The sequence below is a fragment of the Mustela putorius genome, unplaced genomic scaffold, assembly GCF_011764305.1.
Source record: "Mustela putorius furo isolate JIRA1106 unplaced genomic scaffold, ASM1176430v1.1 tig00003869_pilon_pilon_pilon, whole genome shotgun sequence".
Classification (NCBI taxonomy): Eukaryota; Metazoa; Chordata; class Mammalia; order Carnivora; family Mustelidae; genus Mustela; species Mustela putorius.
In genome coordinates this window covers 10640001-10661436 of record NW_025422021.1, presented here as the reverse complement: position 1 = coordinate 10661436, position 21436 = coordinate 10640001, and the positions used below count along the sequence as shown (strand labels likewise).

General features: G+C 35.1%; 1 protein-coding gene across 2 annotated transcripts in view; it reads right to left on the bottom strand.

The window, feature by feature from the left end:
- The window catches only part of TLK1 (tousled like kinase 1), a 142815-nt gene that overhangs the window by 59542 nt on the left and 61837 nt on the right, over nt 1-21436 (bottom strand). For both annotated transcript variants that reach the window (XM_004744058.3, XM_045066950.1), the window contains exons 4-5: nt 3919-3994; nt 334-380 (exon numbers count right to left, since the gene is read on the bottom strand). In XM_004744058.3, coding sequence (XP_004744115.1) covers nt 334-380; nt 3919-3994 — 123 coding nt within the window. The remainder of the gene's footprint in view (nt 1-333; nt 381-3918; nt 3995-21436) is intronic.

Below are 21436 nucleotides of genomic sequence, written 5' to 3'. Positions count from 1 at the left end.
CAGATAGTCAACCAACTGCGCCAACCTGGTGCCCCTCTTTGTTCTTCCACTTAGAATTTGACTTTAAATAGGCAACTTTACATCTCTGGTCCTCAGTTTCCTCATCTGTAATATAGAAACACTAAAACCTACTGTACCTATCTCCCGGGTTGACATAAGCAAATATGTGAAAAAGTACTCTGTAGATTATGATGTGCCATTCCACTGTAGAGGTAAATTTTAAAGTTCCTAGGAAGATAGGACATTACAAAAGTTTACCTTGTGCTTCAAAAAAACTATTTCAGCCCACAGTAAAATTGTATTAAGACTAGAGATATTTGTTAATAGACTTACTTCAAAATAGTCACTAATTTTGTGGCCACGTCCCCCAATACTTTTTCCTAAAATATAAAAGTAAAAAAGTTTTATAGATTTAAAGTTAGTCAGGACTACTTATCATATACTGTATCAGAAAAAGAATGTGTCAAACTTAATTTCCCTAATATACATAAAAATCACCTGTTTAATAAAAACATGATATTTTAGTTGGTTAGTAAGGGACACTGAAAAAATTGTATCAAGAGCCCTCAGAGGGTAAGATGCCAATTTCAGAAATCCAAAAATGAAGTGACCTTTCAATAGAATAGAAACATGTCAATTTTTAAAGTTCTAATTACTGGAGAATCAAATAAATAAATGACAGTAAAGGATTTTGTTTTTAAAACTACATTACTCATATTACTTAATGGCTAATTTCATAAAAGCAAATCAATGAATAAAAAAAGCAAAGTGGCAACTGCATAACAAATCAACTCATAACCCAGCAAATAATAAAAAAGCTTTAACACAAAATCATACAAACTGACAATAACATGCTTTAACAAAAATGTTATTTTGTAAAATACTTTTTAACAGACTAGATTTGAAATACTGCTCTTATGACCATATTGGTAAAGTGGTCCAAATTATAGCATATCACAGGTCTTTAATTAAAAGTTTTGCTCTAAATTGGATCATCAATTTTATAAATATTGAATTAAGAAGATGCTAAGAAATACAGTGTTAAAGATACTTTTTTGGATGAGAGGCACCCACCCTTCAATGGAACTATATAAAATACATGATTTCTTCAATACAAAGAAAAAAATGACAATACCATGAACTCAAAACCTGTGGATAATATAAACATATATATTTATCAATTCAATACTGACTTTTATTCAACAAATATTTGAGTGGTTACTATATGCCAAGCATTACTGAGATGAACAAAGGTTACATTTAAGAGTTCAACAACCTTAAATTCTTTTGTGGAACAAGAAAAATTAAGTAAGTGCCCAGGACTATATAAATGGTACCTAGAAAGTGTGAACAACAGTTTTGTGCAGATTTACTTAGAGGTCAGAAAGGACTGTAAAGGTTTTAAAGGCACATCTTGTTTTACTGATTTTCACTGATTTCGGTTTTTTTTTTTAAACACAAATTGAAGATTTTTGGCAAACTTGCATTGAGCAAGTCTATAGACCCCATTTTTCCAATAGATAGCATTTGTTCACTTCATGTCTCTGTGTCACATTTTAGTAATTCTCACAATATTTCAAAATTTTTTTCATTATTATGGTATTTATTGTAACTTGTTATCAGTGATTACAACTCAATGAAAGCTCAGATGACAGCATTTTTAAGTAATATTTTAAAAATTAAGATATATATGATGTTTTTTAGACATAATGCTATTGACACACAATAGACTGGAGTATAAACATACTTTTAAATACACTGGAAAACCAAAAAATTTGATTCATTTATCATGATACTTGCTTTACTGTGATGGTCTGGAACCAAACCTGCAGTATTTATAAGGCACACCTGTAAACCCAAAGAATTTTCCTCCCACCTATAACAATTTTCCTGCAGATTCTGAAGAAGGTGCTATTCTTTAAAGACAAAAGAGACAGTTTTGGTTTCCTATCCAGAAGCTATGTCCCTAATTCTTTTTCCGTAACTGAACCCAAACTTGGCTGTTAATATTCCTTCCCCACTATATACCACATGTAATATCAGGGAAAGCTGACTCCTATCTGGTCTCCACCCTAGTTCCTGTCCCCTCCTGATCAGAATTCCAATTTTGTTCAGGTATCAAAAATCTCTTCTACACAAAGTCCACATTTCTAAAAGGAACTTTACCCACTTTGAATTTCAGAGATGGACCTGGTTTTTCTAAGGGCAACAGTATGTCTGTTGGATATAACTGGGTATGGAATGAATGTGGACTCATGACCCAATTCTGGCTGACAGGATTACAGGAGAGGTTTGCTCTGGACTTGAAGAATCTTATATTCAAAGAAAGAGGGGGAAAAAAAACACAGAAAGCCAACCTCTCTCTAAAACAAATACAAGTGTGAAAGCTCAAGCAAGTAAATCCAGTCAAAACTGGCAGCTGTTCTAAAAACGTAAGAAAATTAGACAATTCTTTTTTTTGTTTTTTAAAGATTTTATTTATTTATTTGACAGACAGAGATCACAAGTAGGCAGAGAGGCAGGCAGAGAGAGAGAAGGAAGCAGGCTCCCTGCTGAGCAGAGAGCCCGATGCGGGGCTTGATCCCAGGACTCTGGGATCATGACCTGAGCGGAAGGCAGAGGCTTTAACCCACTGAGCCACCCAGGCGCCCCTAGACAATTCTTATGGATAGCAGACCGCAAAGAAATAAACATGGAGTTTTTTTTCTTTTTTTCGTTTTTTTTTTTTTGAGGAGATGAGAAGTAGGCAGAGAGGGGGGAAGCAGGCTCCCTGCTGAGCAGAGAGCCCAATGCGGGGTTCGATCCCAGGACAATGGGTTCGATCCCAGGACAATGGAATCGTGACCTGAGCCGAAGGCAGAGGCTTCACACAGGCGCCCTAAACATGGATTTTTAAAAACACAGGTTGAATCAACCAACCCAGAAGTCCCACCCTAATTTGGGACCTGCTTTTAAGTGAGTTTTTAAATCTAAAGTCGAAACTATCATAACTAATGTAACTTTACACTAAATAAAGCTCCAAGGCCACTAACCACAATCTGGCGGAATTACATTAAAACCAAAATTGAGCTTTGAGATGGAGATACAAAATACCACACTTCTACAGAAAGACGCTAGAGTGACTTAACTTCCTCCTTCCACACAGATAGTTGCTGCAAATATATTCCTTGATATCAGTGCAACATGTAAGTACTAGTAAGCCATGGGTCCTGGTCTCAGTCCTTAAAGCTAAAGAGTGGCTCCAAAACATGAATCATATGTATATAGACATATATGACTTAAGAACCAATTTACTGTATTTAAGTTTGAGTGACCAAATTAAACAACAATACTGTTTTGTTGTCCATTATAAGAGTTTTGTAGATGACTTCAAAATCATCTTCTTAGTCTATATCACAAGGGTAGGCATGCAAGAAAGAATGAAGAACAGGTATGGAAAGAAAAAGATGATACTTTAATAAGCGTCTCGACCATTTTTATACAGCCTTTTTCTTTTTTAAATAAAAGAAATAAGCAAGCTTTTGGTGCTTGCAATTTAAAGTGACATCTAAAGTTCTTACTCAAAGATAAGAAGCCATTTCAACACTAACTCAGATAAAGAAAGAAAAATGAAAGGTGGTAAGGTAATGTTTGCCAGGTTTGGACATGACACTTGGCCTTTCGAATTCTCAAGCAAAAAAAAATAAGGGAAATGTCCAAAAGCCTACAAACAGTAACCACCATATACTACCTGTGGTACAAAAGATTTCAATTTCATATTATTATTCTTTCTTATGGTTAGTACATTTATAAACTATTATTAATGCATGAATTATAATAGCTATAAAAATACAATATTACTTCTACAAAATATTAAGTTATCAAAATCAGATTAATTATAAATACTTATTTGGCTCCGAAAGATTTCGCTTCACTTACCCTGACTACTTTCATTCTGGTTTTCTGCTTTTCTCTTTCTTCCTCTGGATGACTCTGATTGTTTCTTCTCTGGTGTCTACAGAAAGCAAGTTAACAGAATTTAAAGTTACAGTTTTTACACACACAGTAACTACAGCCAGTATAAAAATTATTATTTTCAAAACAAAAACTATTTTGTTCAATAGTGCTCATGTGAATGTAAATGTATAATTGCCTATATACAATTGATTTAAAAGTTAAATTTTGCAACTGTGTAAATTTTAAACATCCAAAGTACAGAAAAAGTCCTTGTACAAATTACTTGAAATTCACATTTACAGAATTCGACTTGAGATGGATAAAAAATCTGAGAGTAAGCAGCCATTTAAAGCACCCTTCAAATTCATAACTGATTGGGCAAAAAATAAGTAAAGAAAAATACCCTATGTTTTTCCTATTTGTTTTCTATTAATCACACATATTTAGTCTTTAAAGTAAACTTGGATGAAAAAGAAAAGAGCAGAATTCAAACCCCAATATATATACAATCCTTACAATTATTATCTAACAACTACAGTAAATTCATAGATTATGCTCTAAGTCAGTGGCAGCAAACTACAACCCAATGACCAAATCTGCTAGTCACCTGTTTTTATAATGCCCATTACCTAGGCATAACTTTTATATTTTTAAGTAACTGAAAATTTTAATAATTAAAACAATATTATGATGTGAAAATTTTAAGAAACTCAAATTTCAGTGTCCATAAATAATGTTTTATTGGAACACAGCCATACTCATTCATTTATGTACTGACTATGGCTGCTTTCACACTATGATATCAGAGTTAGTTCCCAGAAAGACTATATGGTCCACAAAGCCTAAAAACATCTGGCCCTTTACAGAAGAAGTCTGCAGATTCCCCAACCCTAGATGATTGCTTGTTCTCAAATTAGCATTTTCATCAGGCTAAAATAACAAGTAATTTTTGTGGAATCTAACAAGGTGTTATGCTTAGTTAAAAATCAAAACTAAGAACAAAAAGCACACTGCAATGGCACAAGGTCCTCAAATTCTAAAAGATTAGCAAGTATGTCTGGTGACAGAACAAAGAACATTTGAATGAATGATACATCGAAGCAACTTAAAATAAACCTCTAAAGCCAGTGCAGTTCCCAGACAAGAAAGGGAAATAATCTATATTTTGTTGTCTCTGAGTAGTCTATGATTAAACAATATGAATGACAACACATAACTTGTGTTGAGCATCTATGATTCCTCTTCAGAATAATGGAGATTTTAAGTTCTCTTACCCATTTTTTCAACATAACAGATACAGAGGATGAATCAAATGTTCCAGTGCCTGAATTCTTCAACAACAGGAGTTCTATCATCTCCCCATCCCCTCCATTTCCTCATGCCTAGCGTACAGTTATCACTTGATAGCTACATTAATATTAAATAATTTATTCAAGGTAACCAGGATTTAAATCAAATTCAAGCCTGTACTTCCATGGCCGAAATGCTCTTTTTTTCTGTAAACGACATGCTATGTGTTCTGTATCAAAAATATTTCAAAATTTTATCAAGTTTGTAAATAAAATTATAACCGATAAACTGCCTTCATGTTTTCATAACACAAACCAGGGATCTTAAAGAAATCTTCCCTAACTGGCAATCTACTCAGGAAGTAGACTGATGTATCAGCAGGTTAGGGTAAATAGTTCATTATTTATCAGACTCAGGCAAACAATAACCAATTTTCTATTTTACTCAAAAAAGCACCAAATAAAAACTCTAAGTTAACATTTTTATAAAGAACCCTAAAATCTATCTTAAAACAAAAGAGGATTCCCAAATAGTACTTATTCACAACTTTATCTAATCTATGTAAAAAAAAAAGTAGCTTAAGATCAATAAAATACAGTTTTTCATTACAGTTTAATGTTGCACTAATTTTTAAGCATGGCAGGATCCCATCTGTATTCCATCTTAAATCCTGACTAGCTACTTTTAAATAAACAACAACAACAAAATCACATAGAATAACACAATTCTAAAAATTATACTAGAAACATTTTCTACCTATGGTTTCGTATCACTTTCTAAAATATTTTCCAAGGAACAGTGGATGAGTTAGGTTGAGAGGCTACATTTTAAATGCAGAGCAGAGTGGGACAGTTCAGCCAGGGTGAACAAAGTTAGATTTATTAAGCACAAAGCTTTTAAATGCTAACATTCACCTGCTATCTCCAAAAGGGGAATGGGAGTTCAGCCAGGGTGAACAAAGTTAGATTTATTAAGCACAAAGCTTTTAAATGCTAACATTCACCTGCTATCTCCAAAAGGGGAATGGGATGGAAAGTTATAATGTATGAAGAAATTCACAAACTTATTTGGAATAACATTCATTAACCACTTTACTGGATATATACTTGAAGAAACTTAGGGTCTTTTTTTTTCCCCCTAAAGACCTACAGATTATTTAAGTAAAAACTGAGGCAAAATTTCACTACCTAAATTTAAAATTTAATGGCATGGGAAAGTGGGACAGTCCTTGGAGAAAATGTCATTTTGTTAAAAACAATGAATGAAAAAACCTAGATGCAGGGACGCCTCGGTGGCTCAGTTGGTTAAGCGGCTGCCTTCGGCTCAGGTTATGATCCCAGCGTCCTGGGATCGTGTCCCACATTGAGCTCCTTGCTCAGCAGGGAGCCTGCTTCTCCCTCTGCCTCTGCCTGCCTGTGCTCGTTTGCTCTCTCTCCCTCTATCCCTGACAAATAAATAAATAAAATCTTTAAAAAAAAAGAAAAGAAAAGAAAAGAAAAAACCCAGATGCATATTTATTACAGTGTAAAAACAACCCAAAAGGCAACAAGTTTACCTCCTTTCAACCAGAGAATTTGAGGAATGGGGGGGGGGGGGAACAAGACTAAAATTAATTTTAAGACTATAATGTATAACTAGTACAGGTAAAGAAGTTGGAAATAGGTAATAAACTGAAAAGTTGAACAAAAATAAAAAACGAAAAAGGAAAACTGAGATGTAACTAAATTCATCTATAAAATAAGTGTTTCTATTACAAACAGACCATATTTCATCCCTTCCTATAAACCCTAATCTTTTCTCACCCATGTCCTACTGTTACCACCTCATTCCTCACTCTCACCTCAGATTATTTTAGACTTGTTCTGTCAGCCCAAAAGAAACATCATTTCCCAGGAAGCAAGAAACACTGGTCTCTGAAGAACCACAGACTGAGACTAAGAATCAAACTCTGGGTCTCTAGGTCCGTTTTTTTTTTTTTTTTAAAGGATTTTATTTATTTGACAGAGAGAGATCACAAGAAGGCACAGAGGGAGAGAGAGAGAGAGGGAGGAGGAAGTAGGCTCCCTGTCTAGCAAAGAGCCTGATGCGGGACTCAATCCCAGAACCCTGAGATCATGACCTGAGCTGAAGGCAGAGGCTTATTAACCCACTGAGCCACCCAGGCAGCCCTCTGGGTCCATTATTTACGGTAAGACTCCAATTTTTCATCAGTTTTTTTTTTTAGTAATCTCTGTGCCCTACATGGGGCTCAAATTCACAACCCCAAGGATCAAGAGTCACATATTCTACTGACTGAGCCAGCCAGGCACCCTATTCTCATCAATTTTAAAATGTGGTAATACAGGTGTAGGACTATGGGGATTAAATAAGAAACACACCAGAGACACACTTAGTACACCATCTGAAACAGTTGTGAAACAATACACCATCTGAAACATCTATAAATGTCAATAAGCACCCAATAAATTTTCTTATCTGAATTTAAAGTTACAGTTTTTACACACACAATTATTACATCTAGTATAAAATTGTTTTTTCAAAACAAAAACTGTTTATTATTATTATTATTATTCCAAAAATCTATGTACTTTTCTATTTCAAAACTTCAATCACATGTTAAATGATTAGCAGTTTCTTCCCTAACAGCTTAAAAATAACTTGTAGGGCTTACAAAATAAGCGATGTTTCCTCTTTAAGGTCCCATTCAACTCTCTTTTCAACTATAAGCTACAGAACCAGCAGTCTACGGTCTAAATATGCTATACTAACCTCAGGAAAATGTGCATTAGGGTTTTTTTGTTGTTGTTTTTAAATGTAAGTCTGAACAGTACCTATAGTAAACAAAACTAAAATTCTCAGTGAAGGTTACTGCTAACAGTTCTCCTGAGTTCTCATTTCTACACAGATTTGAGAATTTAGAACCCTGGAGATTTAGGATATGCATAAAGGTACCAAATATTTCATCTCTAAAATGGCTCACCAGTGAAGAAAAATTCAGAATGCTATCTGCGATTTTCAAACTGTACTCCAGAGATACCTTAGGAGAGGAGGTTGTGCCTCAAAAGATGTTAAAGAAGAGGAAAAGGGAAGGAAGGAGCAGGGAGCTGAACTAAGGCACTAGCCTATCAAAGACACATCCTACCTCCACCTCCATGCCTGCAAACACAGCACCCCTCATTTTAACAGAGGTTCCATGTTGGACTTACTTTGAAGGAAGAGTTCTACAGCTTAAAAAAAGATTTGAAAACCCACTGATCTTGACCAGTGATCTCCTAGAAAATCCAAGGGACATCAACCAAGCCAGCTTTGCATTTGCACAAGGTGTAAAAATTGCACATATTGCATATTTTATAGAATGTTTTCAAATTTATGACTACTCTTGCTGATGCAGTCGTTTCTTTCTTTGCTTCTCTAATTTTTTTTTCTTAACTACTGCATTACAGCTGACCAGAAAATAGATGGCAAAATAAATACGGAAAGCAAAATATGATATGGCTTTATTTTTAAAGATTTATTCATTTGAGACAGAGAGAGCACAAGCTGGGGGAGGGCCAGCAGGAGAGAGAGAATCTGAAGCAGATACCACACTGAGCACGGAACCCAATGAAGACTCCATCTCACAACTGAGATTCACGACCTAAATGGAGAAGCTCAACTGAATGCACAACCCAGGTGCCCCTGATTTGGCTTTGAAAGATGGAAAGACTACCACAATTATAAAAAGTCAAAGAATTACACTGTACAATGGAACATTGGTTAGGAGAAAGTGACGAAAGTAGAAAGTGGTACTATTCATATCAATTTAGCTTTATAAATGCTAATTTGTAATCATACCAAAATCTGAACGATTACTGTGGCATTTAAATGCTCTAAGATATCAGTGATAATTTACATGGTATTTTCTAGCAATTGAACAGTATGTTCAAAAAACAGACAAATCTAAAGGACTCAAGAGGTGGTAGTGATATAATTAAACTAATGCTTCTATTTTATTTGGAATTTAAGCCAGTGATTATTAAACAAGTTTTCAAATCTAATATGGGATCCTGTTTTATCTGACTCCTTGACTTATTTTTTAAAATAAAAATAAATGTGTTTCTTCAATGCAAGTAAGACAAAATATAAAAAAAAAAATCCTACAATCTTAACACTGCCACAGAAGGAGGGAGATAAATCAGTATGAATTGTGCCATGATAGAAGATAACCACCTCTATCAGCCTCCAAATAGAGCTATTTAAAATTATTGGCATAAATGCATTATAGGAAATTTTAACAGTATGTTCAGATATCATCACAAAAGAGAAGGAGTAGATATTAAAATTTTTTACCTCTACCTTAAGTAGATTTCATCAGCCTTGACTGGACAACAAAAAGAAAAGTCAGAGATCATCATCTCTATAAATTTACTACAGTTAATGACACAGATATATTTAATCTCTTCCCATTGAATGAGAAAATTCTTTAGAATAGAAAGAAGAATGGGGCACCTGGGTGGCTCAGTCGGTTAAGCATCTGCCTTCGGCTAGCTCATGATCCCAGAGTCCTCGGACTGAACCTGCTTCTCCTACTTCCTCTGCCCCTCCCTGCCTTGTGCTCAATCTCTCTCTCTCAAATAAATAAATAACATCTTAAAAAAATATAGAAAGAAAAGTTACTTAATTATTAAATAATACCCGTAACAAAATATTCAATCCTCCATCTTGTCAGAATGTATTTTTTCCAACTGATTCATTTAGCTACAGATTAGTTTAAAAAAATACAAATCACTGGCTATTCCAATGATTCATAGGGTTACTCAGCTATCAAATTTAAGGTCACTATACTTCAAAAAAAATGGCATGACAAATTTATGCCAATGTTCAATTTTATTCCATATTTCTAGGCAAAATTTGTTGAACTAGATGTGAGACAGGAGAATGTTGAAGAAATCTGTTACTTTAATGGCACATATCAAAACAGCACTGAACTAGAAAGGAAAATCTGGAGTTTTATAAAAATAGTCAATGTAAAATAGATGTTCTATTCAAGAATATCAGATGTACAAGATACTGTTTCTTCCAACCTTTTGCTATAAAAATTTGGTTAGAATAATGCACTTTAAGAAAACTAAAATTCTATTGTAAAAATTTCTTTGCTGCTTTGCATCCAATTTACATTTAGTTAAAACTATCATGAGATATGTACATCCTAGTTCAAGGATTTTGAGCTGGCAGGACCTGAAATTCACAGTCTGTCTCTGCCCAACAGTCAAAACTTTAATATGGAGAACAATTATTATCTGGAAATGTTTGCTTGAATCTTTGACATCTAAAGAAGATCTCTGTTACATTGCTGACTTTAATATTTAGTGTAACAAGTTTATGTACTTCTTGGAACATTGAAAAAATAAAGTTTAAATTAAAAAAAAAAAAGTTTATGTATGCAACATTTTGGGATCCTATCATGAAATAATAGCATCTCCTTGCTGTTTCAAGTAAATCCAATCAACACATCAGTAATTTTGAGTGTAGCCTATTTTCTGCTGTACTGCTTTTATTATTTAATAATACGTACTATCAAAGATGGTGGAGAGCCAATAAGATAAACTTAGGTAACTACCCAATGGAAATGTGTGCTGTCTTACAGGTTACTTAAACTGTGCCAGCTCACATCATTTTTTGGGTTTTTGCCCAAAGGATCTTTACTTGCCTTACAAACAGATAATATCCACAAGCACATGAGCACCTAAAAGAACTGTAATACTACTGCAATCTTACTCTTAATTTTTAAAAGCTACCTTAACTTGCTATCCTCATAGTCTGACTTCTCAAGCTCCTATTATCTGGACCCATTTTAAATTTGCATTCACGTATGTTTAAAGGAGCATACCAAGTTTCAATATTGATGAATGCAATTTTATTAGCCATTTTCTGACAATTTACAAAGCATAATTACTTCTTGGCATTTTCCCCTTCTCTGGCTTTCCCTTTAAGGCGTTATTTGTTGAACAATATAAAACAAAACATAAAATAAAGTTGGACTTTCCCCCCTATTCATATGATCTTTAAAGTTTTCAAATCATACAGCCAGAATAAAACAGACATATAGAGCAACTGCTGTGGAAGGAAAAAGCAAATTTTCAAGATAACTTATTCTGGAAATGTTGGCATTTTGAAAGTACTTACAATAGTAAAATTTAGAACAGTGATTTCACAACTTTTCTCCCGGTGTGACACTCATGATGGAGTAAAATATACTCCTGTATAATATCCCTACAGACATTTCTCTGAACATGAATCGCTAAATCCTTAAACAATATCTTTGGGACAGACACTTCTAAATGTAAATGTTGTGTCACAGAATATGCACGCTAAAAATTTTACATATTGCAAAAGTGCATTTTCAAAGGCAGTATCAATCACACTTTCACTGTGATAATGCCCACTAACCTTTAAATATCTACCTGATGTGTTAAGGGGAAAAAAAGTGGTATCCCATTGCTATTCTCTATAGCAATACATTTATAACCCTCAAAAAGTGTGTTTTTAAATTTTTTTTTAATTAATGATTTTTATTTATTTATTTGAAAGATCAGAAGTAGTCAGAGAGGGGCGCCTGGGTGGCTCAGTGGGTTAAGCCGCTGCCTTCGGCTCAGGTCATGATCTCAGCGTCCTGGGATCGAGTCCCGCATCGGGCTCTCTGCTCAGCAGGGAGCCTGCTTCCCTTCCTCTCTCTCTACCTGCCTCTCCGTCTACTTGTGATTTCTGTCAAATAAATAAATAAAATCTTTAAAAAAAAAAAAAAGAAGTAGTCAGAGAGGCAGGCAGAGAGACAGACAGGAGGAAGCAGGCCCCCCACCGAGCAGAGAGCCCGATGCGGGGCTCAATCCCAGGACCCTGAGACCATGACCTGAGCCGAAGGCAGAGGCTTTAACCCACTGAGCCACCCAGGCACCCCAAAAAGTGTGTTTTTTAAAATAAATCGTTCTATCATAAAGATATTAGCATGGATTCTCAATGTTACTATACATCATAATCACTTACAAAGCTTTTATTTGAAGTTCATGCTGAAGTGCCCATTCCAAATTTAACCATTTCTGGAGGGAGACCAAAGGAATCCTTACTTTTAAAGAGCTCCAGGGGCACCTGCGTGGTACAGTCAGTTAAGCATCCAACTCTAGGTTTTGGTGCAGGGTGAGATCTCATGGATCATGAGATCAAGCCCCGTGTAGGGCTCCATGCTTAGCTCAGAGTCTGCTGAAGACTCTCTCTTCTCTCTCAAATAAATAAATAAATAAATAAATCTTAAAAAAAAAAAAAAAAAAAAAAAGGCTCCAAAAGTGATGCATGCATTAGCAATAGGCAATTTATATATACAACAATAAGTCCTGCAATATTCCACATTGGAAATTGTCTAAAATTAAGAAATTACTCTTGGGGCACCTAGGTGGCTTAGTTGGTTAAGCATCTGATTCCTGATTCCGGCTCAGGTCATGATCTCATGGGTGTGAGATAACAGCTCCCACAAAGGGTTCCGACCTCAGCGGGAGTCTGCTTCAGATTCTCTCTCTCTCTGCCCCTCTCCCCACCTACAAGCAGGCACTCAGACACTCTTTCCCTCTCTCAAATAAATAAATCTTTAAAAAAAATTAATATAATCTTCTATTAAAAATTAAAGACCCCTGGGGCGCCTGGGTGGCACAGAGGGTTAAGCCTCTGCCTTCGGCTCAGGTCATGATCTCAGGGTCTTGGGATCATGCCCCACATCGGGCTCTCTGCTCGTCAGGGGGACCTGACTGCCTCTCTGCCTACTTGTGATCTCTGTCAAATAAATAAATAAAATATTGGGACGCCTGGGTGGCTCAGTTGGTTAAGCAGCTGCCTTCGGCTCAGGTTGTGATCCCAGCATCCTGGGATCGAGTCCCACATCGGGCTCCTTGCTCAGCAGGGAGTCTGCTTCTCCCTCTGCCTCTGCCTGCCATTCTGTCTGCCTGTGCTCACTCATTCCCCTTTCTCCCTCTGATAAATAAATAAAATCTTTAAAAATAAATAAATAAATAAATAAAATCTTTAAGAAAAAATTAAAGACCCAAATTGTCGCATATAGCAGAAAACTCATTAGGATATAAGAAGTCCAGTGGATTGTCATGGTTACTCAGCTATTTTAGAAAATGAGAATTAATCATAATACTAGGTTTTGCTAACAAAAATACATCTAATATTTTTAAAGCTCTACTACAGTATAACATACTGAAGTCAAACTTATCAGTAATGTCAGCTTGTGCTGATTGCCCTTAAAATCCAGACTAAAAGCAGTATTTATCAGATAAAATATTTGTGAAATGCTATTAGCCCAGGCATATATTGGACTGGCAAATTTGATGTAACTATAAACTACCTTAAATCTAAATATTTCCAATAAAAGAATACCATTTTTCCCCCAAAAGACTAGCTAGGAACATTTAACTAGTAAGTTACACATTATCTTAGTTACAGAGAGAGAGCAGAGCACAGACAGCCGTTGAGAACGTTACTTCAAAACAAAACAGATACCTTGGAATTAGAATTTTGACTGTTAACTTACTATCTGTAGGCAAATTAACTAATCTCTCTAGGCTTCTGCTTCCATACTTAGGAGATGTAAAACTTAAAAAGAATTGTAATCTAGCTCCACAGGTAACATGTTCAAACTATTTATCTGCTTCACTAATGGGCAGGGTTCTCAACCAGGGCATATCTGGCAATGACTGGATATACTTTGGGTTGTCACAAGCAGGAGAGGGGTGGCTGGGGGTTGGGGGGTGGGGAGAGTAGGTAGATATCTAATGTGTTAGGCAGAGATGCTGCTAAACATACTACATTCACAGACAACCCCATCCCACCTCAAGAATTATCTGATCCCAAATGTCAACAACATTAAGGTTAAGGAACCTCGGTGTGATTAATGTGTAAGAATCATTTGTAGTTGCTGACACAAAAACTACCTGAATAGTTTGCTACAACTAAAGTGATGTTCTATTTACTCATTCAACAAATGTTTACTGAGCATATAATACTATGGTCAAGCACTATACCAGGTTCCACTTTTAAAGTTATCTTAGGATGACTTGGCATTTTTCTCTTCTAATCTTATCTTTATCAATCAACTCAGAATGTTCTTGTTCTAAAAACAACCAACCACTGATACTAAATGCACAATATTTAATAGCTATTTATTTCCTGGCTAAGTAAATGGGTTATAGAACATTTTTTCAAGATTTCATGATTTATAAGAAAGTGAAAGATGATCTATACAGAGTATATTAGAATGTTTAAGCAGGAAATTCTTTTTCCTTTGAAAAAATCTTTCCAGTTGACTCTGACACACATAGTGCTCCACCACCTTTATGGGAAATGGGGCACAGAGCCAGCATCAGACCCGCATTTGGTTTCCAGTTCACTTTTCCTTCCAGGAGAGCAGGGACATATATATATTCAACCAAAATAGACGCACTTCCTTTGCTGTGAACCCTGTCATATAACATATGTTAGGGTCAGACACACTAACTTTTAGGTGAATATAGCTCCTATATGAGCATGTCTTTTTAATGGATAGTGGTAGAATTAAATAGTTTTCTCTTTTTAAATAAATGGAAATTTTACAAATTAATTCCAGGTATTTCATAAGAACTTTAAATCCTACAGTTTAGAAGTATGATTATGAATCTTGTAAGGGAGAGGAAAAAAACCCTGAACTCCTCTAATGAGAAAATGTCTTTATTACTGTTATAAAATACACCATTTTGCAATACACATTACTCTCCTTCAAGAGAATATTGTTATTACACATTATATATTGTATATAGCAACACTGTTAAATCTAATGTCTTGGGAAAACAATTAATGTAGTAATACTTATTAAGATTTTTGGTTTGCCCACCTAACACAGTAAAGAAGTAATGAGAAAATACTACCAGCGCAAAAACAAGATGGAGGAACCCATCAAGTAGAATACCACAAAAATCATTTAACAGGCTAAAACATTTTAGAAAATAATGTAGGCAGCAGGATAGAAAAGAGTATTTCTTAAAATTGATGAGGGCAATACACTAGATATCTAACAACCTTGAGGAGCTAAACAGATTTAAACAGAATAAACTCAAAAACAAGGTAATTCACCTAGGGGAGGAATAGACATGAAAATGTAACCTTCAGTGATAACTTAACTACATATCACTAAATTCATTTTTCAAGTTTTCTTCTTTCTTACTGGGTATTCCAACTAAGACATTTAAAAAAAAAAGATTTCTCTGGGTTATAACAAACACATATAGGCAAGTAAAACTGTAATGAATTTTTTTTAAATCTACCTAAAACCTAAAATTTAAGGTTAGTATTACCTCTACTTTCAAATAGAATCATAATCTCCAATCAATCTAGGATACCTAAGTATTCACTGAGCAAACACTTAAGCTAAACACTATTAAGAGGGCAAAAAGGAATATAAAAAGTAGAGATGGGTATGAGCAGAAACGAGATAAAAACAGGACATTCTCTTACCACTCTCCTAATTCAGCCAATTTACTAATATCAGAAAATAACCTATTTAAACCTATTTACACAGGTTTTTGTGTAATTTTTAAATACCTCCTTCAACATAGGAGATTTTATGTTAAAAATAACCTATGAAAGATCTCTATAAACAATTACCACTAGTTCTAGAAATGGAAATAATGCCCTCCTAAAGTCAGATTCAACCTAGTTTTAGGTCTAATTCCCTGGTATTCTTTAATTTCTACTTCCTACAAAATATGAAAATAAGAAACACATAACATGGTCCTTTGAAAACTCTTCTAAAAAAAGAACAAAGTATTATACCATCACTTCAACTCGAAAGAGAAAAAAAAAAATCTCCTTTAGGTTTCAAGACCACTCCTAGAAACTTCATTCAAATGACAAAGCTAATCAGAACTTTCATAAAATGACCTTCATTAATCAACATTAGAGGTAAATTAAGACAATCAAGGCACCATATCATATTTTTCTCTCATTACAATCATTACAATTCTGAAAATGGATTTAAGTTTAAGTGTCTAGATACAACTACTATCTTAGCTTCCTAATTACTATAATTAAAATCCTTAATCCTAAATATCTCAGAAATCAAACGAACTTGGACCAAAAATAAATAGTAATTCAATGCTAGTGGACAGAGGGTTAAAGAACGGGTAATGAATTACTCAAGAGGAAGGGGTTGGGGGGAACCAGCTCTAGAAAAAGAAATCATCTTTTTAAAAATTTTCCACACAGGGATGCCTGGGTGGCTCAGTCAGGTAAGTGTCTGCCTTCAGCTCAGGTCATGATCCCAGGGTGCTGGGACTGAGCCTTGTGTTGGGCTCCCTGCTCAGGAGCGTCTGCTTTTCCCTCTCCCTCTGACACTTGCCCTGCTTGTGGTCTCTCTCTCTCTCTCAAATAAATAAATAAAATCTTTAAATAAATAAATAAAATGTGCAGCACCAATAATTCAGGTTACACAGAAGAATTATAAAAGATGAATAGTTAGGGGCACCTGGATGGCTCAGGGTCCTGGGATCAAGCCCCGTGTTGGGCTCTCTGCTCCCCCCATCTCTGCCTGCCTCTCTGCCTACTTGTGATCTCTCTCTCTCTCTGTCAAAATAAATAATTAAAATCATAAAAAACAAAACAAAACCATACATTTGAAAAGAATGAATAGTAAAGATGGAGGCAAAAATAAAATAATCTGACATGTCTGCTTTACCCATATTATTATGTAATATGCTGTATGTAAGCACACAGGTATAAACAGACTCAATGTGTTTCTCCAACATTATTAAAGATTATATAATTCAATCATATTTATATTCAGTCACAAATATTTTAAGCTTAGTAAGAAATAAAATAAGAATAATGTAAAATACATTCTAGGACACCCAAAAGAAGAGGCAAGGAGGAGAGTTATGGTATTACTGTTCATTATAAATTCCAGTTGACCTGTAAGATAATTTCTCTTAGCATCCTGAGGTAAGGATGAATGGAGAGGGCAAATGCAAAGTATTTAGAGAAAGTAGAGAAGATCTTTGTGCTTAGTTAGAGATGGGTCCTTGAAGAAGAACTGCAAATAGGTGAATCAGGCAGATTTTAAAAACTTGGAAAACACTGATAATCAAGCAATATGGGCTCCTTCTCTTATCTTCATAAAATAACCTGGACTTTTAGACAGCAAACAACATGCACAGATCCTGTTTCCAACTCCTTCAAGCATTCTACAACATTTAAAATAAGATGAATAGCCATTTCCCTCCATCCCCTACAAATTCCCTTTCTGGTCCCTCCCATAAAATGTTTATCATTCTCACACCCACAACCAACTCATGACTCTTCCTTCAGCTGATAATCTCTATTTCACTGTGGAGTAAAAGAAAGGTTATGAGGCTGGAAATTTGCCCATCAGGGAAAAAGGTATTTCCAGTCAATTCCGTCCACAATGAACCCTGCCCACCCAGGTTCTGGGTCTTGGCATTTCATACCACTTCCCAAAAAACAGGTGCTAAGTTTGGTTCTATTTTCTTCTCTCTTTTCAGCACTTTCCTTGTACTGTCGTCACAATTCTGCTTAGAAGCCCTTCCCCACACATAATATGTTAAGCCTGTTAGACTCTAGATGTCATCTCCCTTATCAAGATTCTGCCAAGAGAGGTCAATATTTGCTGTCACTATTTCCTCACTATCCAAGCTCTCTTTAATGGACTACAGTCTAGCATCTTGCTCCCATTAGTCTACTAAAACTAGGCCCAAGTGACAATTCTTAGTAACTTTTTACAGTAATTATCTTAACTGACTTCTATGATATTTAATTCTACTCCTTATTCCCCTTTCTTCCTACTGCTTGTCTACCTCCTTACCCAGACTACTGCTCTTTCTCTAGCATGCTTACCTCACCTGCTAACATTTCTCAGCATTACACACACTATTAAGATGAGTTCACCTACAGAAGCAGTTTTTAAACTTTTAGGTCCTAGGACTCCCTTACAAACTCTTAAAAACTGTCAAGGACCCCAAAGAGTTTTATCTGCATAGGGTTTAACTATCGATGTTTACTATACTAGATGTTAAAACTAAAGTTTTGAAACATCAGAATATACAAGTACACGATTCATAAATCAGAGTGATGATGTCATCATGTGTCATTATAGACTCTGGAAATTTTCACTGTAAACTCGAGAGAAAATGAAAAGCCAGATACGTCTTAGCATTATTGTAAAAATAAAAGGGGGGGGAAATAATGCCTTAGCACTACTATAAAAATTATTTTGACCCAGGGAACCCCCTGAAAGACTCTGAGAGACCCACCCCCAGGAATCCTACAACTACTCAAAGTGGTCACCTGTGCCAAAATCTCCTCCAAGTCTTCATCTCTAGCTCCTATTGCCTATCCAAAGTACCATCTTCAATTCACAGATGTTCAAACTCAGTGCTGTCAAGAATTTCATTCATTACCTTCTATGCCAAACCTATGTTTCTTTCTTCTGTGCTATCTTGGTCAAAGGCACTAACATCCACCTAAAGCTGGATACCTTTAAATAACCCTAGGCTCCTCCTTTTCCTTCTTTACTCTCACTCAGTCATCAAACCCTAAAGATTCTAATTTCATAATCTAGGGGAATCTGAGAGCTTGTTAGAAATGAAAACCCCCATCCAAGATCTACAGACAAAAGGAACGGTTGGTAATTCACTTGCACACTTAAGTTTGAGAAGCATGGGCCTGGGTAGTAATATCAATAACCAAAGTTTGAGAATCTGAAGGAGAAGGCAGAACCCAAAAGATAAACTTCAGAACATTTTAACTAGAACCCTGCCTACTTGACGTTTTTCCTAATATTAAACTGTGGAGGCTGGGGAGTTCTGTAAAATATTCCTTAACTAAAATGATCTTCCCAACTTGGGTTTCATTGCCTCCGATTCTATCCTCTACACTACAACCTGGGGGAGCTTCTTCATCTCTACTTTGCCTTTTGTTTGTTTAAATGGCTCTCCATAGTCTAGACAGTAGTCCAAATTCCTTACTGTCAAGTACAAGGACTTTCTAACCCTGACTCCTACATATCCTTCACCATTCTTGCATTAGCCTACCAATACCACAAGTCTTCAAACCAGCTGGCAGCTTGGTACGCTTTTTAAGCTTCTCAGGTGATCTGAAAGTGGTTAGGGTTGTGCATCACTGCCTCATGTCTTGAACAAAACTATTTACCATGCTTCCATGCAAAAGCAGAAGCATATCCTAGCCTTTCTGCCTGTATTCTTCTCTTAGCTTTGCTTCTGTCTTTTAGGATGAATTCATAGCCTAACAACTCAAGTATTATCTCTCCTTTAAAGGAAGACTTAACTTTTCTCCCCTCTTGTCCCTGACCGGTAGATAAAATTAGGGGTTTCTTGCTCTTTGTTTCCATAGTACCTTGTATTTACATCTATTATAGCATGGGCTACACTCTTTTATGAAGCAGTTTGTTTGTCCTACCAGAGAGTGATCTCATGTGAAGGTAGGGATTGTACTGTATTCACTTTTTTAAATTCTCTGTGCTTGGGCACAGAGCCTAGAAGATAACACATATGCAATAAATGCTTACTGAAAACAAATTTTTGGACAACACTGAATAGACCTAGAATGATGTAAAATGAAGTAAAAACAAGACCAACACCTTCCAACTAGGCGATTTCATTAAAAAAGGGAAAAAATTTTCTGTTCTACAATTCTACATTTAGAAATAAAAGGCAAATCCATGTAAGAAGTAATTCACATATAAACTGAAATGAAAATTTTCAGTTGAAGTAGATTCGAATGAGTTTAATAGTGAGTATGAGATGCTTCTCAGTTTTAAAAGTAAAAGACTAGAAAACAGAGGGGTTTTGGATGTCTGAAAGAGGACTGGGTGGGAGGAAAATGCCCAAGTGAGGAAACAAAAGTTCAAGATATGCATATTATTTGTATTAAAATGTAGGAATAAATACCAGAAAGAGCTGAAGGACTCAAGAGCCAGGTGGGGTAGAGGTGAGCAGCAAAGAACCGCTATTTATTTATTTATTTTTTTAATAAACCTTCAGTACTCTTTTTCATAAAAACAAAACCTATTATTTAAGGAAATGTAATGGATCAGGGAATAGAGTACCAAAGAATAAAATGACATCAGAAGACAATGAAATACTACATAAACTTTACTACTGGTGTACCAGGAAAAAAAAGTAGTACTTCCACCCTACAATAGTTCACACCCAACAACTTCCCATGATGATCTACAAATAACCTATATTTTGAGGTGTGTAAAATTTCACCAAGGAAATTTGTTATAAGGTATCTAGAACAGAGATAAAACCTGAAAATCATTTTCCAGATAAGCTGCTTCTTAAATGATAAAACAAAAAAACCCCTGCTTCTTCAAATCTTAAAATGTATAAGCTGCAGTATCATTTCCAAAATGCTGTGCCACTTGACTTAATTTGTAAAAATTCCTGATACCAAACACAGACCAGCAAAAGCCCCCAAATTTTTAAGATGTTCTACTGCTGTTTCAAATGTCAAAATTTCTATATAAATTAAGCTACGTATATGCAATGGTTAACCAAATTGTAATTCACTGTAAATTACAGTATGGTCTTTAAAAAACTTTTTTTAACTAAAAATATAGTCAAAAGTGATTCTTCAAATTCTCTAAAGGGACATGGTACTTATAGACTGATTCCTTTGAAAAAATTAAATACTGCATCTATAACTTATATTGGGAGCATGGGTACCTATAAAGAACACAGAAATAAATAACTATTATAGATGATCTAATTTTTACTATGTTTTGGTATAAAAAAGATATATCAAAAACATCAGATGTGGTGAAGAGAAAAGGGAAATATCTAAAATTACTTTATTGCCCTTCATAACATAACAGTCCATGAAAGGAAAGGCATGTGAAATTACTAAATAGTCCAAAATCTGGAAATATCAAGAAATGTTCATGTCCAGGAGATATAAAGCGAAAACATTCTTGATATAGTTTCTGAAAAGCTGTACTTTGACTAAATCTAAACCTACAATTTTTAAGGACTTAATATAAGTGTGCTAATTTGAAAAAAAAAACACAAAAACACAAAAAAACTAAACTGTGATAATCTGGTACTACAGGGGCTACTAACGCTTACCTCAAGGGAACCTACTGCAGATAAAGTCCCGTCACTTGCACAGTCCT